This window comes from Penaeus japonicus, unplaced genomic scaffold (genome assembly GCF_977035675.1).
Source record: "Penaeus japonicus unplaced genomic scaffold, GWHDUDI00000001_assembly GWHDUDI00000004, whole genome shotgun sequence".
NCBI classification, from domain to species: Eukaryota; Metazoa; Arthropoda; class Malacostraca; order Decapoda; family Penaeidae; genus Penaeus; species Penaeus japonicus.
In genome coordinates this window covers 22,176,833-22,194,332 of record NW_028234406.1, presented here as the reverse complement: position 1 = coordinate 22,194,332, position 17,500 = coordinate 22,176,833, and the positions used below count along the sequence as shown (strand labels likewise).

General features: G+C 40.2%; 2 protein-coding genes across 5 annotated transcripts in view; one reads left to right on the top strand and one right to left on the bottom strand.

The window, feature by feature from the left end:
- The window catches only part of LOC122262105 (DNA-binding protein SMUBP-2), a 60,779-nt gene that overhangs the window by 685 nt on the left and 42,594 nt on the right, over nucleotides 1-17,500 (top strand). For 2 of the 4 annotated variants that reach the window (XM_086536333.1, XM_086536335.1), the window contains exons 2-11: nucleotides 1,513-1,650; nucleotides 2,358-2,514; nucleotides 2,834-3,006; nucleotides 3,105-3,273; nucleotides 3,946-4,088; nucleotides 5,102-5,250; nucleotides 5,790-5,927; nucleotides 6,143-6,281; nucleotides 6,459-6,603; nucleotides 7,241-7,411. In XM_086536333.1, the coding sequence (XP_086392459.1) occupies nucleotides 1,546-1,650; nucleotides 2,358-2,514; nucleotides 2,834-3,006; nucleotides 3,105-3,273; nucleotides 3,946-4,088; nucleotides 5,102-5,250; nucleotides 5,790-5,927; nucleotides 6,143-6,281; nucleotides 6,459-6,603; nucleotides 7,241-7,411 (1,489 nt within the window). In that variant the 5' untranslated portion in view covers nucleotides 1,513-1,545. Of the gene's footprint in view, nucleotides 1-1,509; nucleotides 1,651-2,357; nucleotides 2,515-2,833; nucleotides 3,007-3,104; nucleotides 3,274-3,945; nucleotides 4,089-5,101; nucleotides 5,251-5,789; nucleotides 5,928-6,142; nucleotides 6,282-6,458; nucleotides 6,604-7,240; nucleotides 7,412-17,500 lie in introns of all 4 variants that reach the window. The other 2 variants (XM_086536334.1, XM_086536336.1) reach the window with 1 other exon arrangement.
- Nucleotides 7,610-17,500, bottom strand: part of LOC122262104 (alkaline phosphatase) — a 30,788-nt gene continuing 20,897 nt past the window's right edge. The window contains exons 4-12 of the mRNA XM_086536337.1: nucleotides 16,133-16,273; nucleotides 15,710-15,902; nucleotides 14,862-15,025; nucleotides 14,037-14,235; nucleotides 11,908-12,044; nucleotides 10,010-10,208; nucleotides 9,545-9,642; nucleotides 9,140-9,257; nucleotides 7,610-8,888 (exon numbers count right to left, since the gene is read on the bottom strand). Coding sequence (XP_086392463.1) covers nucleotides 8,719-8,888; nucleotides 9,140-9,257; nucleotides 9,545-9,642; nucleotides 10,010-10,208; nucleotides 11,908-12,044; nucleotides 14,037-14,235; nucleotides 14,862-15,025; nucleotides 15,710-15,902; nucleotides 16,133-16,273 — 1,419 coding nt within the window. The 3' untranslated portion in view covers nucleotides 7,610-8,718. The remainder of the gene's footprint in view (nucleotides 8,889-9,139; nucleotides 9,258-9,544; nucleotides 9,643-10,009; nucleotides 10,209-11,907; nucleotides 12,045-14,036; nucleotides 14,236-14,861; nucleotides 15,026-15,709; nucleotides 15,903-16,132; nucleotides 16,274-17,500) is intronic.

The window sequence follows — 17,500 nt, the reverse complement described above, 5'->3', positions numbered from 1 at the left end:
CTGAATTCTTTGACATTCATCTTTGCAAATGGGAAAGTTGTTTAACCCATTGGGGACGGGTGTCATGACACATGTGCAAGAGCTATGGGCTGATGATGGGTGTCATGACATACATGACTTTCGGGGATTTTGGATCATTGTGTTAATTTATTGTGCTATGAGTAACGAGTGAGTGATGATTACAATTGCAGTCATAATTACTATAATCGGCTTAATATTAAGCAAATTGGTTTCACCTAGTAACCAAAACCTAGATGGCACCACTCTCTCCTAGCACCAGCAGGAGAGAGAGCCTTGAATGGCACCCATTTACAGTCTCTAGCAAGCACTATCTTTATAGAGTGGTGGCACACAACAAGTTACCAACCTCTTGCTCTAAAGTACCGCCAATGAAGGTTGTGCAGGCAGAACGAGAAGAGGAAGGTGACTCAAACCATGCCAGTATCTGCAATGTGTCCCTGTGCCAGTAGGGATACCTTGTACTGTGGCACTCATAGTCGTAAGCACAGGTTTCCTTCCTCTTCATTGTAGATGGTTATATTTTATTTACGACAGTACACGAATACAAAAAAATGAAATTACTTTTTGCCCTCCCATAAAACAGCAATACTACTGTCACATTGAGTTTAAGGAAAATTATGAGTTGATATGGACATAATAAACACACAAAAATTAAAACACAAAAATAGCTCTAGTTTTAAAATGAGTGACTGGAAGAGAGTGGGAAAAGTCAAGGTATTTTGCATGTACCTGCCTCACTCTGAAATGAAACCCTATCCTGGAGACTGAGCAAGCGAACCTATCCCCCATCCGCAATGGGTTAATTTATGAAATAGATGAGAGATGTAAAATTAGGACCTTCTCCTATCACTGTGACCATAACCATTGTGTGTATGAGTTGTAAGGAATCGTCTAAGCTCTCTCCTTCTGGAATATGTGTTTTGGAGGATCATTGGCCTTTGCTGAAGTATCTGAAAGGCATAGGCCAAGGGAATTGCTTGACTTCAGGTATTTTTATAGATTAACCAACTTTTTTTTTCTTAATTTCTTGATATTGCAGAATTCTTTTATTTATGGTGTAATAACAATTCAGAAAAACTAAAAAGCATTTTTTTTTTATAGTTGTACCTTTATGGAATATATTTACAATGAGAATGACTTTTAAGCTAGGATATTTCCTCTTTCTCATTGCAATATTCTTCTCTTTATTATAATTATTATCATAACAGTTATAGCTGTCATCATTTATATCTTCATTACCTTCACTGCCACCACCACCATTACCATCATCATTAATTAATGTCACCGTTAATATCACCATGTCCGCCTCTATCACTGCCACTGTCAATGTCAGTGTCATTGTTACTAATGCCATTGCCATTGTCATTGTCACCACCCTTGTCATTATCATCCTAAATATGAATCATTATTCATGATAAACTACATCTTTTTTGTGTCATTTATTAGTCTTGAGATTATGATAATTATACAATTCCCTTTTTCCCAAAGCAGAGTTTAAATTGAGAGGCCTCAAATTAAGGAGCAATGGCGAAGGAAAAAGCCCAGTTGTCACGCGAAGACTGGATTGTTCTCCATTGCTCACTGCTGGAGGAGGAGAGGAAGGCGGAGGTCAGCGCTGCACAATCAGAGGTATGGTTTGCGTATATAGTTTGTATATATGCATTGTTTGTATATGCATTTTAAAAATCTATATATATTTTTTTGTAGTCGGTAAATGTTACTAAGACACTAGCAGATCCTACACCTTTTGGCACCTTAGTAAGGAACCAGACCAAGGTCACTCTAGCCTCTTTTGGAGTGCAAAGTGCAAAGGCTGTGTTGAATGCTTGACTCATGACTTGGGATTGGACTTTAGGCCTTCCATCACAAAACACAGCAGGTTTCAAGTGGATCTGGCTAGAATACTTCCAATATGATTATGAAAAGTCCCATTTTGAAAGCCACAGATGTCTTAGTAATGTTTACCAGATGTTCTGTGTCTTAGAGATTGCTAATTTTGTTTGGAATTGGAAGGTATATTTTTTGTTTAGATTCTTTTGATTAATTTCTAGTTGAAGGTTTCTCTGCTTCTTTATTTGTAAATTCTTTGTGCAAGTAATTACAAGTGTCATAGTTTAGGAAAAGCATGACTACAATAATAGTTTAGTAATAAATGTGATTGGGTGGATAATGAAACTGAATAGGTTTTATTGATAATTTAGTAAAATATTTTTTTTCATACATAAGATGAATAAGATCAGAAATTTTTTGATAATTGTTTAGAATAGTGATAAATATGAATAGTTTTCAAATTGAGATTAATGGTTAGTTCAGAATAAGTTTTGTTAAATCCCCAGGTTGAAGGAGCATCCCTAAAGATCTTAGAGGCAAGAGGAGTGGTCTTAGGGCATTTAGTCATTAGCGAGAGATCTACTGGCCTCTATGGCCGCCCCATGATCACGTTCGTCCCTGCAAGGAAAGATACTGTTTTACCTGCAAATAATTTTTCTTCAGGTATGATAAGATAAGAGATGTATTTAGTTGGTGGCTAATGTTGTTTCCTAATATAATGTATAGAATAGTTTGGAATCATGGAAATTCATATGTATAAATTGATCTATTTTTTGTGTATAGAGTAATCGTGTATATTCTTAGTGCATGTTTTTGTGTCTGTGGAATATGTCATTGTGTGTAGGACTAAAATATTTTTTTTTATTGTTGTACAATGTTTTCTTATAAGTAATTAAGGTACATGATAGAAACTAGTCATATAAATATATACAAACATTTTATTTATTATCATTTTTTTCTTGATTATTCCTTATGACTGCAGGTGATATTGTTGGCGTGTGTGAGAGTGGATCAGGCCAAGGGCAGCAGAGGGCAACAGGTGTGGTGAAGTATGTGTCACAGAAATCTATCCAGATTGTCCTTGATGAAGATGCTGATGAGTTGGACAGCCTTAGTGATGATGCCCAGCTGCGACTGAACAAGCTAGCAAATGATGTGAGCTTGACCTGCTTTACAGTTTGATGATATATTTATTTTTGTAAAACAGTTTTGTTGTAAGAAAACAAATTTATAACTTATCCTCTTTTTACCAGGTTACCTACAGAAGGATAAAATCAGGACTGAACGAGCTGGAAAAGTTGATCAATGGCCCAGCTGCACATACGGTCTCAGTCCTATTTGGGGAATCGCCTCCAAGGTCTCAAGCCCCCTCCTTGCCACCACAACTAACCGGACCAGATGGCAGGATACAGCTCTTTAATAGTAGGTTGTTATTTAACTTCGGTGTGTCAGCCCATGTGATGTTACTTGCTTATTTTGGGGGGTAGGGGGGTTAGGTTGTATAATGTTACTTTTTGAGGTTTGTTGCCAAGTTTGAGGTTCAAGCAGGAAGTTAGTCACCTATCTAGTATCTCTTTTTTTTTTTTTTCTTGCCAGCCACCTAGTCTTAGTGTCTGAAGACCAGTTTGTAGTGTCTTCTTGCAGTTACTTGTGTTATTTTGTTTATCATAACTATTTTATAATGCAAAATATTTTTTTTTTTATTTCGACTTTTTGGAAAATATGGCTTTCTGTTTGGATGTATAGGATATGTATATTTTTATTTTTTTTGGTTTCTGTTGATGTAATACTCTTGTACTGAAAGGAAGAAGAAGAAGAAAAAAAAATTGCTGCTAATGCACAGTTGCTAAATAAAATGTTTTATTTTAGATAAGGAAAGAGCTAAGAATCTAAGTTCAAAGTATATGAATATTATTGAGAATGTTTTTTTATTATATGGAAGAAAATATATCCAAACAAAGGGAAGCAATATTTATAAAAGGTTTACAGCCAAAATGTAAAAACTAGTCAGAAATGGGAAGTGACAGGAAAGGGTACTTTTGCTTTGGAGTCTATGCAGATCCATTCATTTTTTCCCACTAAATCTTTACTCAGAAAACCTGGACAACTCGCAGCGGGATGCAGTTGAGTTTGCCATTCAGCGGAGTGACCTGGCAGTGATCCACGGCCCACCTGGCACGGGGAAGACCACTACTGTTGTGGAGGTCATCAGGCAACATGTCAAACTGAAGTCAAAGGTTTGCTTTTCTTTCTGTGTTTTTTTGTCTTCTTTGCTAAAATGAATAATAGGATGCTGGGTAGATTGTAGTTGAAGAGATTTCTTATGATGATTTTAGTCATTTTGCAAATTTTAGAAATTTTAGAACATGCTCTTTTATTTTTTTATTTTCTATTTAGTTTGTACTTCAGCTGTAGAGAGATAGAATGATACTTTGATGGTATTGATAAAGTTCATTATGTTGGTTGTGTCATATACTCTATTAGAACTCTTCTCTTTCTTTTCTGCTTGTTTTGGAATGAATGCCAGAAAACCAGAAATGATAGAGAATATATTTTTTATTTTGATAATTGTTGATAAGGTTGATTGTGATGGTTTTAAGCCATAGAGCATGAGGCAGAGCTCAGGCTGTTGAACATTGCAAGCTGCTGCTCAAGCTGTTTTAATTGTTTAACCTGATAATACCCTGAATGTCTATCTTCAAGGTAATTCTTAAAAAGAAAGAGAAAGATAGGAAAAAGAATGATTACTTTTTCTTATTTACTGCACATGATAAGGTGGGATCAGAAGGGAATTGTCCACTCCAAGAGTTAAAGATATTGCCAGTCATTGTGCATGCTTTATCAAATCTCTTTTTTTTCATATCTGCTTGATTAGGAATGAACCATATATAGGCAAGGATGATACAAGATATATATCACAATTTGGCTGCTGTGGATAAGGTTGATTATGATCAATTTAACAGCATTGCGAGTCTGGCTCATGCTTCATTAAACTTTGTTCTCGTTTTTGTTTATATTTTGGGGAATGGTTGATGAAGGATATACTGCTTACTGTAGTTAGTATTGATAAGGCTGACTATGAAGATTTTAAACATATTCTAAGTCCTGTCAGTTTTCAGTCAAACCTATTTTCTTTTTCTTTTCTGTTTGTCTGGTAGTGAAATATAGAAAGGCAAGAATGATGCAAAATGTTTCCTATAATTTTATGGTTTTGATGATATTGTTTGTAATATTTTTAAACACATCGCAGATTCTAGCATGTGCTCCGTCAAACCTTGCTGTGGACAACCTGGTGGAGAGACTAGCAGCAGCCAAGGTTCGCATTGTGCGTGTGGGTCATCCGGCACGTGCCACTCAGCTCACCCAGCACTACACTCTCGACTGCCTTATGCACAACAGGTTTGTTGAGTCTTGTGCTTTTAAGTTTGGGATATTAATCCTCTCTGGACGGGTGGTACAGTACTGTACCGCTCATTCAAAAGCCCAGTGGCCGGGCGGCACAGTATTGTGCCAGCCATTTAATTGATTTAGGCCTAATAATTTGAAAGCCCCGCCATTGTGACATTCAAGGCTAGAATGCCCCCGTCGTGAATGGGTTAAAGAGGATTCTTTGTGTCATATTTCTTAATTTTCTTGTTGAAGACATTTTTACTGTTGTTTAATGGTTTTCTCTATATTATGCATTCCAAGGTTGATTTAATTAGTTGAACTAATAAAATGGTGAATTTTGTTAAGTTGAATGAATGACTGTACTGCATGAAAAATACTTTACTATTGAGATTGTATCTGATTGCCCTTTGTGATGCTGATGTTCAGATATTGTACAAATACTAGTAATTTTTTTACCATCAGAAAGGGATAAAATTGACAGAAAAATGATATTCCTGAATGTACTGCATTTAATTATTCCAGGGACTGACTGAATTTTCTTTTTGCAGTGATGAATCTCAACTACTAAAAGACATTCATCGTGATATTAATGAACAGCTTAAACAACTGAAGACTGCCAGAGACAAAGGAAAGAGGCAGCACATCAGAAGAGAGATCAAGACATTCAGGAAGGAGTTATTTGAGAGGTAATAATTAGATGATTCTGGTTCATCAAGTGAACGACATAAAACAAAGGAAATATGTATCATTTGTCATTTTCAAACAGGTGGTAGATGGTACAACATTCAATAAAGAAAGATCGCCGTGTGTCATTTCCAAGGGAATGGGAAAGTAAAAATGTCACAATTTGTCTCTAATTATTAGTATTGCTTATTTATTATCTCACCATTTCTCCTAACAGAGAAATGAGACTCACGAAGCAAATCCTGACGAACAGCGATGTCATCTTGGCCACTCTCACCAGTAGTAGTAATGATGGGCCCCTTAAGCTCCTTAGGGAAGATTTCTTTGATGTGGTGGTCATTGATGAATGTTCACAGGTGGGTTCCTTAGGTGTAGATGGTGTTATTGTCATGGTGTATATTTTGATATTCTTTTGTTATTTCCATGTTATTGCTTCAAAATCATTTTTTGGGATGGAGTGTTTTGATGTTGTTATCCCAAGGAAGAGAGAATTTGGTTTTAAATGAAAATTTTTGCATCCTCTCTCTACCCAGGCAATTGAAGCAGCATGTTATATGTCACTCCTCCGAGCCCCAAAGCTGATAATAGCAGGCGACCACTGCCAGCTTCCTCCCACCATTATATCCAAAGAGGCAGCTGAGAAGGGCTTAGAACTCTCGCTCATGGAGAGAATTATAAGTAAGTGTTTTTGTATTAAGAAAAAAACATTTATGAGGGACTCTCTTTGTTTTTGTTTGTTTCCTTCTTTACCATAGCTATACTGCAAGAGCTTATGTAGCTTTTAGGGAAAAACAGAGGTCGGGGTAGAATTTTCTGTACTTTTATATGAGTAGAACTGCTTAACACTTAAAACTGAATAGATGTTAATTTATAAGAGTTGCTTGAAGTGTGATTGTAAAATAGGGGGGATTGATAGAGTTGATTTATTTCATTTCTACTGTAGAGTTTGAATATTTGCATTATGTGATTCATAACTTATTTAACTATTTTTGTGGATATTGGAAACACCTTGTTTCCAATACCTTGTCTTGGCAAATTGTTTGTCATAAATGGAGAATAAATTGACTATGTGCAAGCACTTTTTAGTCACAGATATTCAGTGTGAGAGTGCTAGATACAGTGTCATGTTAATATGGGAGTGGATTTAATTGCACTACTTATTAGATTTTTGGGCGTCATAATGTAGTATTATAACCTGTAGGTAGAACTGATTCAGATGAAGAGATTGACCTCCAGTAAGCTGTAGACTTTAAATATACAGTATTTCAGTTCCATATATGTTAAAGAATTCCACAAACTCTCTCTCTCTCTGCAGATCAGTGTGGAGAAGAAGTCGTCAGGATGTTAACAATGCAGTATCGCATGAATACTGACATCATGCAGTGGGCATCAACTGCTATGTACCAAGATCGCCTTGTTGCCCACTCCTCTGTTGCCTCGCATCTTCTTCTCCAGCTGCAGGGAGTGAAGACCAATGAAGATACAGGTAAAGTCCTTTGCTGAAATGCCCTTGTTGAAATGTTTTCCCTGTTTTTATGGTTTTCTGCAGATTCACCAGTTATATGTAGGAGTATGTTCTTAAAGAGGTCGTTGTTGCTTTTGAATATGAGACTTGTTTTTATTTTTCACTTATATTTTGTATATCTATTTATCTTCATTTCGAAAAGGGATCCAAATTACAGTCTACAAAAGATTTATTTATTTTTAAGTATATAAAAATCTAAAAAATATATATGATCTACTCCGTTGTCAACACCATTACATCTTATTTACCGGACAGTTTGATTTTACATGGGAAAAGTTATGTAAATGATACTTTTGCTTCCTAACCTTTCCGAGTCACAATTAGAACTGGCCAACACATTATTATATACACACATAAATGATTGGAGACATTTTGATATTGTATGTGAGACAACTTTAAACCTTTCCATCACCAGTAACTAAAACTTGCTCTGAGCATATCGCACACACAATGCACAATACAACTTGGTAACTTCTGAATACGTAGGGTTTGAGATGGTCAACTTAGTGTGAGGTACGGTGTATAGGTATTAGTGGGTGTGTGAATGTTTGTGGTGTACACAGATGAGCAGTGTCTTGAAGTGACTCTGTAAAAAAAACATGCTGTAGAAAGTGATTTTTGTTCCACCTTAATTTTTCTCAAGATACAGATACTTGAATATCTGTGGTTCACAAGCAAGAGAAATGACAGAGAGGATCTGCAGGACAAAATATATATATGTATACATATAAGTACAGATTGTGACATTTCTTTGTACTAGCTAGAACATGATACATGATAAGTTACCTGAGTTCATTCATTGTTTGATTGATTCACATGGTTTTGCCCACACACCAGCTAGTGGACAATAAAGTCTTACATTGGACAGGTTTAGTACATGTTGCAAATATTATATTTCAAGAGGCAAGATCTGTCTATTGAAATGCCATTGTACTGTGATTTATATGATAATAGTAGACTGAATAAATGAAATATGTTTTGTTGATATACATGGCATAAAGGTTTTGTTTGCTGTAGACTGTTGATTTCTAAGACTTAACATTTATTGGGGTAACATGACATGAAGTGAAGACATTTTTTACATAGTATTTTAGAATACCTTTATAAGGCAGTGGCGAAATAGATAGCATAAGAAGTTGGAAGAGACCCTGCTGAAATTGCAGTTACAAGTACCAGTTTTCATCAAGAATATATGTTGAGGGGAACGAGAGTGTCACAGACTCTACTATATGTATATGTACAGATTGTATTTCGCTACTGCTAGGCCCTTATAATCTAATCTTTCGCCTGAAGCTCTTTGCCCGTGGAAGGAAGCGAGAGAAGTGGGATTTGGGCCTCTCGCAGTTGTCCTTGTAGGGTCCGATGCAAGAAGCAAAACCCATAACATGGGCCAGGTAACTCTGCTCATGGACGCGGTGTAGCAGGTGAGACATCGGTCCTGAGGGTAGAGCAAAAGGACAAAATCATGGAAGAGAAGTGGGGTTTGATCTTAAGCATGGGTAGACGGAGAGAATATTGTGTTATAATTACAGTTATGTTATGATACAAAAAGGGATTGACACTATTCATTGGCATTAAAGTGGTTGTGTCATCATCATGGTTATTTTAGTATGTTATTTTTTTGTTATTCCATGGTGACTAGCTACAATTTTTTTACAGACATGAGACTTTACAGACATAAGACTTTACCTATAGCATAAGCAGCCACATCTTCACCACCGTGGGTCTCATAGCTCACTGGAACAGCAGCAAGGGGCTTGTAACCTAATTCTGTAGTGTTCTGCTTTGCAGGGTCAGGTCGGGTCACCTTAAAAGAAAGAAGGATGTATTTATCACCTGGTCTTTAACCCACACAGGACGGGTGGTACAGCATGTATACCGCGCATTCAAAAGTCCTGTGGCCGGGCGGCACAGTATTGTGACAGCCATTCAATTGATTTAGGCCTAATAATTCGAACGCCCCGGCATTTGGACATTCAAGGCTAGAATTCCCCCGTCATGGATGGGTTAATGATTGTGCATATGGTAGGTATATCAGATCACTGTTGCGAGAGGACTGGACAATTAGTTACTACCATGAGTGAGGGTACTCACATTGACACCATTCCACGTGTAGTTGTAAGCATGACCATTGGTGAACATGAGGGTAGTATAGGTCATCTGGTCTACGTCTGCCACCACATCGCTTACACCTGAGTGTGGAAAGTAGAAGGGAGGCTAATGGGGTGCAATATGATTATTGTACAAGTTATTAAAATTTTCTGTACTACAATTGCAATACAGTTTGTTTTAAAATAGATGAGTTTAGCTTAGATATTATGATCCCGTTGACTAAGACTATTTACTACAAGCTTTTTGAAGATGAAAGTATTCTGTTTACTCAGGTTTTACGTGTCCAAATTCTCAGCCTAATAGTTGATTATTTTAGCTAGCATAATGTACTGTATACTGTATATAGACCTAGCATTAACCTATGCCATGGTCCTAAAGAATCCCAAATGACCATAAATCAATCACGAAAGACTCTCTTAAGAAAAAAAAGAGACATACGAGACCCACCCAAGATATCATTGCCGCGCTGAGAATACCCGTTGATGGTCATAACGTGTGAGTGGTCGGCGGTGACAATGACCAGGGTGTTGTCCAAGTCCAGGGTGCTCAGGGCCTCTGCAACGGCGTCGTCAAGGGCCACCACATCCTCCAGGGCTCGGCGGGGCTGCGTCTCGTGCAGGGCGTGGTCGATCCTCCCGCCCTCAACCTAGGGGGTATGAAAGGAGAAAGGGTGAGAGGGAGTTTGAGTGAAAGTGAGATTGAGATTCAAAGTGAGATTGAAAGGAGGAGAGGAATGGGAATGAGAGTGAGGGTGAGGGTGAGGGTGAGGGTGAGGGTGAGAGTGAGAGTGAGAGTGAGGGTGAGGGTGAGGGTGAGGGTGAGGGTGAGAGTGAGAGTGAGAGTGAGGGTGAGGGTGAGGGTGAGGGTGAGGGTGAGGGTGAGGGTGAGGGTGAGGGTGAGGGTGAGGGTGAGGGTGAGGGTGAGGGTGAGGGTGAGAGTGAGAGTGAGGGTGGGGATGGGGGTGAGGGTGAGAGTGAGAGTGAGAGTGAGAGTGAGAGTGAGGGTGGGGATGGGGGTGAGAGTGAGAGTGAGAGTGAGAGTGAGGGTGAGGGTGAGGGTGAGGGTGAGGGTGAGGGTGAGGGTGAGTGTGAGGTGAAAGTTACGGGGTTCTCGTGATTTCGTTGGGGGAGAGGGGTTGGGTGGGAGGATGTGGGGGTGTCATTTTGGGAGAAGGGGAGGAGAGGAGGGGGGATGTAAGGGGAGGGGAGTTGTAGAGGTAGGAAGGATGCAGGAAAAGGGGAGATAAAGAGGGATGAATGCAGGGAAAGGAGAGAGAAAAAGGTAAGTGTGCAGGGAAAGGGGAGATGAAGAGAGAAGGATGCAGGGAAAGAGGAGATAAAGAGAGTTGGATGCAAGGAAAGGGGAGATGAAGAGAGAAGGGTGCAGGGAAAGAGGAGATAAAGAGACAAGGATGCAGGGAAAGGGGAGATGAAGAGAGAAGGATGCAGGGAAAGAGGAGATAAAGAGAGAAGGATGCAAGGAAAAGGGAGATGAAGAGAGAAGGATGCAGGGAAAGGAGAGATAAAGAGAGAAGGATGCAGGGAAAAGGGAGATGAAGAGAGAAGGATGCAGAGAAAGGGGGGATAAAGAGACAAGGATGCAGGGAAAGGGGAGATAAAGAGAAAAGAATGCAGGGAAAAGGGAGATGAAGAGAGAAGGATGCAGAGAAAGGGAGGATAAAGAGACAAGGATGCAGGGAAAGGGGAGATGAAGAGAGAAGGATGCAGGGAAAGGGGAGATGAAGAGAGAAGGATGCAGGGAAAGGGGAGATGAAGAGAGAAGGATGCAGGGAAAGGGGAGATGAAGAGAGAAGGATGCAGGGAGAGGGGATGTGAAGAGAGAAGGATGCAGGAAAAAGGGAGATAAAGAGAGAAGGTTGCAGTGAAAAGGGAGATGAAGAGGGAAGGTTGCAGGGAAAGGGGATGTAAAGAGAGAAGGGTGCAAGAAAAGGGGAGATGAAGAGAGAAGGATGCAGGGAAAGGGGAGATGAAGAGAGAAGGATGCAGGGAAAGGGGAGATGAAGAGGGAAGGTTGCAGTGAAAATGGAGATGAAGAGGGAAGGTTGCAGTGAAAAGGGAGATGAAGAGGGAAGGTTGCAGGGAGAGGGGATGTGAAGAGAGAAGGATGCAAGAAAAGGGGAGATAAATAGAGAAGGGTGCAGTGAAAAGGGAGATGACGAGGGAAGGTTGCATGGAAAGGGTGAATGGATAAGATGAATGCCAAGAAAAGACGTTTAATAGGGAGAAGTGCAGGGGGGAAAGGGGGGGATAAACTTGGATTATTTTGATAGAATATAGTGTGGATAGATTAACCGAATCAACCCGAAATAACATCCGTGCCCTCACCATGAGGAAGAACCCCTTGTGGATGTTCTTGGAGAGCATCTTAATGGCGGAGCGAGTCATGTTGGCCAGGCTGGGTTGGCCCATGGGTCCTCGGTCGCGGTCAGCCTCGAAGTCCATGTGGTTGTCAGCGAAGAGGCCTGGCAGGGGATAGGGGGGGGGAAGTTACTATTTGCTCATTTTGTTACTGGTTTGTTTTGTTTATTTTTTATTTATATATTTATGATTATTAATGATATTCTTGTTGTTGTTGTAATAATAATAATGAAAATTATTTTTTTATTACTACTGTTACTGTTACCATTATTATTATTATTATTATTATTATTATTATCATTATTATTATTATCATTATCATTATCATTATCATTATCATTATCATTATTGATATTATTATTATTACTATTATTATTATTACTGTTATTATTATATATTTTGTTTATAATTATTATTTTTGGAAATGACGAGGCTAATAGACTGGCCTTGAGACGGAAAGGGTTACGCTGTGAGTCTGTTTCGTAAACTTGACAGCTGCCGTTAAGGTCAGAAGAATGATCTGACGTAGAGACATTAATGGTTACGTTTTTTTTTTTTTTTTTTTTTGGCGAAATTATAGTCACTACGTTGAAATGGCAGTGGTTACTAGGACATGGGGAAGGAGTCGACGGCTTGTGAGAGTTAGGGAATCGTTTTTTTTTTCTTTAGAAGGAAGGAAGGGTTGTGATGCGTGCCTTTGCGTGTCCTTGGTTTGGACACCTGGCGGTGCAAATACGATGCTGAATCATTTTGGGAGATGTTGAGGTTGTGCGTAGTGTTTAGGGAATAGAGCAGACGGACTGATAAACGGACAGACAAATAGGCAGACAGGCAGGCAGGGAGGCACAGACATCAGATAGACAGACAGACAGACAGACAGACAGACAGACAGACAGACAGACAGACAGACAGACAGACAGACAGACAGACAGACAGACAGACAGACAGACAGACAGACAGACAGACAGACAGACAGACAGACAGACAGACAGACAGACAGACAGACAGACAGGAGGCAGAGGAGAAAAGGAATAGGAATAGGAAGAGAAAGAGCGGGGAGGACAGTAAAACAACAACAAAATAATAGGGAGGAAACGGGGTTAGTGTTTGAGCAAGAGGCAAAACATCACAAATCAATGAGGCAACTGTTATATATCCCCTCATAAGTCTCTCCCCCTCCCCCCTCTCTCTCTCCTTACATACATAAGACTCAGTATTTCCTGTGTGTTTTCGGGGGTAAATGATGTTTTCCGTTTTGATGGGAGAACGAGTTTGGGCGAATCGTGCTGTCTATGTTTTCCCCTTTGTATTAGTGAGAATTCACATACAATATACTTGTTTTTCTCTTTCTTTTCTTTCCTTCATTCTTTCCTTCATTCTTTCTTTCCTTCATTCTTTCTTTCTTTCCTTCTTTCTTTCTTTTTTTCTTTAATAATTGTCAAATGGATGGCCCAAAACTTCAACGCCGTAAGTTTACCCATATTTGCAGAACGTGAAAACTTTCCCGCATGTGTTCACCGGATCCAAAACGAGTTCCCTGTCGCCATTAAATAGATCGTTTCGTAATTTGTACAACACTTAAAATCAAACATGTTAACTTCAGTGACCTCACCCAGCAAGTCCAGAAGATCAAACACGCGTCTTTTATCCTCATCATTTTGAAATTCACACGGCACGTAACAGCAGAACCAGGCGCGTTTCCGTTCAGGCGATCGGAAAACGACATATTTCTTCTTTTGGTGATTTGTAGACTAATATTAATCGTAGCCACACCACCGAACTTAGATGATCGGAAACACATAACATTTCATGTCGTGATTTACAGAAGAAAGTCAGTCGTATTCAGATCAGCAGAAACGTACATTTTTTTCATTTTTTGACTCGACCGTGAATACACCATCCTTACAACCCAAAAGATAGACCGCGGTTACATCTCTTAGAAGAAAATCAATTGTGTTGACATCATCGCAATTATTTCATCCGTCTTTTATGACGAACTGAAAGTCATCGCATCAACACCATCGCGCTCGGGCGCTTGGACGCGTTGATATTTCGTAATCATTTTATAATTTATTGAAAAAAAAATCTGTACTCACCCATGAGATAGTCCGTGGTGGCGTAATCGGTGTCGAGGAGGTCTTGAGTGTTGGTGACGTAGCGGGCGTGGTGTCCGTGGGCGCGCTTGGCCCGGAGCCACTCCTGCGTCAGGTTCCGCCCGTCGCCGCGCACGCAGTTCCACTTGGTGCCCACCCCCTTAGCGGCGCCCATCACATACCGCCCGCCCGCGAGGACCACCTGAGAGGGCGGAAGGGCGGGAGGGGGTTAGTGTGTTGGGTGCTAAATGGGTATGGTTATGCTCTTTCGTTTCCATAAGATTTCATGAGGTGCTGCAAGTAGGATTTGTTTTTCGCACGATTACGTGAGCGAGGGTCAGAGTGTTGAAAATTACAGAAAGGCTCTAATTTGCAATAGAAATAGGTCACATCGGGAAATGTTGAAAAAGGAAGGAGTAAGAGTGAATCATCTGTCCAGGCAAGATTTATGATGAAGATCAGTTACACCCGTAACCTTGTTCGCTTTCATTCGTTTTTCTCAGCACCTGTTCTTGCGTTCTTTTTGTTGTGGTTGCATTTTACTCGCCAATAATATATATATATATATATATATATATATATATATATATATATATACATATACATATATACATATATACATATATACATATATATAGCAGCACATGCCATTTATTTTTGGATTAGAGTGTACATTTATTATTGTTTTTTTTTATTAATTATTTTTTCTATTTTTTTATATTGGTTAAACGCCTTCCCTTCCTATTATTTATTTTCTTGATTCAATTTGTATATTTCTTTATTTTATATATCGTTAACGATAGCATTACATCAGTCTGCCTCACGTACATTGATGTTCCTCCCTGGCGTGTCCTCGACGAGCTGCTTGGCGATGTCCCTGCACCCGTGTCCGAGGCTGCCCATGTTGGCGTCGCACTCCCAGTCCCTGTTGGCGGTGTGGGCGTAGAGGGCCGCGGGCGTGGCGTGGGTCAGGCGGGTGGTCGTCACGAAGCCTAGGAGGTGGGTGGGATTTAGGAAGGGTGGTCGGGGGCTGTGTTAGTTTTTTTTTTTTTAATAATAATTATTATGGATTTTTATTTAGTTTCTCTTCCTCTCTCTCTCTCTCTTACTGCACCGACAATCGCCCCGGAGCTTCTTCGCCTTGATCCCCAATCTTTATCTTCATCATTAGCCCTGTCTTTATCCCTATTCCTAACCCGATCAACATCACCCAGTCCACATCAGCTAACCTAACCCCATCCCCATTCCTATCCCTATCCCTATCCCTATCCCTATCACTACCCCATCCCTATCCCTATCCCTATCCCTATCCCTATCCCTATCCCTATCCCTATCCCTATCCCTACCCCTACCGATCCCTACCCCCACCCCATCCCTATCCCTATCCCTATCCCTATCCCTATCCCTATCCCTATCCCCATCCCCATCCCCATCCCCATCCCCATCCCCATCCCCATCCCCATCCCCATCCCCATCCCCATCCCCATCCCCATCCCCATCCCCATCCCCATCCCCATCCCCATCCCTATCCCTACCCCCATCCCCATCCCCATCCCCATCCCCATCCCCATCCCTTTCCCCATCCCTTTCCCCATCCCTTTCCCCATCCCCATCCCCATCCCCATTTCTCCCAATGCTTCCCAACACACGCACAAGCCTGCCCCTACGAGACTCACCCGTGTTCTTCCCTGCGTCCTGAGCCCACTTGAGCACGGAGGACCTCCACTTGGCCGGGTCGAGGGAGGCCAAGCACTGGTCCTGCGACACGGTGTGATCCACTCCCAGGGTGTACATGTTCGCCTTCGCCCCCGTCAGGTAGGCCGTGGCGGTGGCGGCGCTGTCGGGCACCTGCTGGTCGAGCACGTACGTCTGGAAGGGAGGTGAAGGGGGGAGAAAAGAAGAGGGGTTAGGTCGGATGGAGGGGGGTGTCATTTGTTTATTGAGGCACTAAGGTGGACTGTAGGTTGAGAGAGAGAGAGAGAGAGAGAGAGAGAGAGAGAGAGAGAGAGAGAGAGAGAGAGAGAGAGAGAGAGAGAGAGAGAAACAGAGAGTGAAAGATGGAATACCGAAGGACTTTACAGTGCCTAGCAGTCCCTTACCTTCATGAGGCCCATGTTGGGGAAGCGCTCCCACGCCAGGTAGCCTTCCTCCCCCGCCGTTCCGTCGCGGCGCTGGCCCTTGTAGATCCTACCGGCCACCGAAGGCGTTATGCCCAACCCGTCGCCCACGAAGAGCACCACCTGCAATACAGACAGGAGCTCGGTGATAGTGCTGCAACATCGTCCTCGTAGTGGGGTGTTTTTGAATCATTTCTTTTTATCGTGTCGGGAGGTATAGGGAAGAGGGGATAAATAGGAGTAGGGGAAGGTGAAGAGGCAGACAGACACAGACAGACAGACACAGACAGACACAGACAGACAGACAGGCAGTTAGACACACAGAAGGCTAGTTTGAGAATGGAAAAAGTGAATATGAAAAAAAATCGATATAGTGTAAGAAAGAACTAACCGTAATAATAACATTTCCATATCACTTATTTTTCGGTAACTATATACGTCATCTAAATCCCATTCAAATTCCATACGACGTCAGTTGCCTTTACTATATCTCAAAGAAAAGAAATATTGAAAAAATACAGTAATACAGGAACTTCAAAAGACTAGGAACCAGGGGCTGGATTCATCAACGCTTTATCTCAGCAAAAATCAACATTTAAGGCAACACTTTGGTTTGTATGTACACCTATTATGATCAAAATGATGGCAACTGTTCATTTTCATATGAACTTGACAAAAATATTGAAGATTTAAAGAAAAGCGATGATAATGTTCATGCAGCCTAGGGTAAACTTGCAGAAAGTCATAGGCCTAAAATAACGTTTAAAATAATACATGGAATTAATAATTTGACGAATTCAAACATATTTTATTTCTAGAACATAGTTGAAAACAGTAAATATATAATTAATTAAAAGTTATTTGATTCAATAATTTGCGATTTATACGTTAGAGTTCAATAGACGATTGAAGCAGCAATCGCGCCTATCGGAACTCTCCTATTGAACCTCTGGCAAAATATAATCTTCACAAATAATGAGCAGGACGGTTTGGACTGACAAATAGAAGGGGAAGTCTTTAAAAAACACAGATAATAATAATAATCAAACCAATTAATTTCATTTTTTTCTTTATAAATTGCACTTTATCATACTATATCTATATTGAAGAAAATACAAACTGCACCTCAGTTTGTTTACTTTTGTGTTTGCATTAATTTATATACAGTCTTATTCATTTGGAAATTTGAATGGCATTTCTTTTTGAAAAACGATGCAAATAACACCTCCATTGCGTGGAGCCATTGTTTCTAATATTTTGACTGCAGTCTATAAGAAGAAAAATAGTATGCTTTTTTTGAAAACCATTATCTTATTTATGATCCATAAAATCATGCAATAGAATATGATT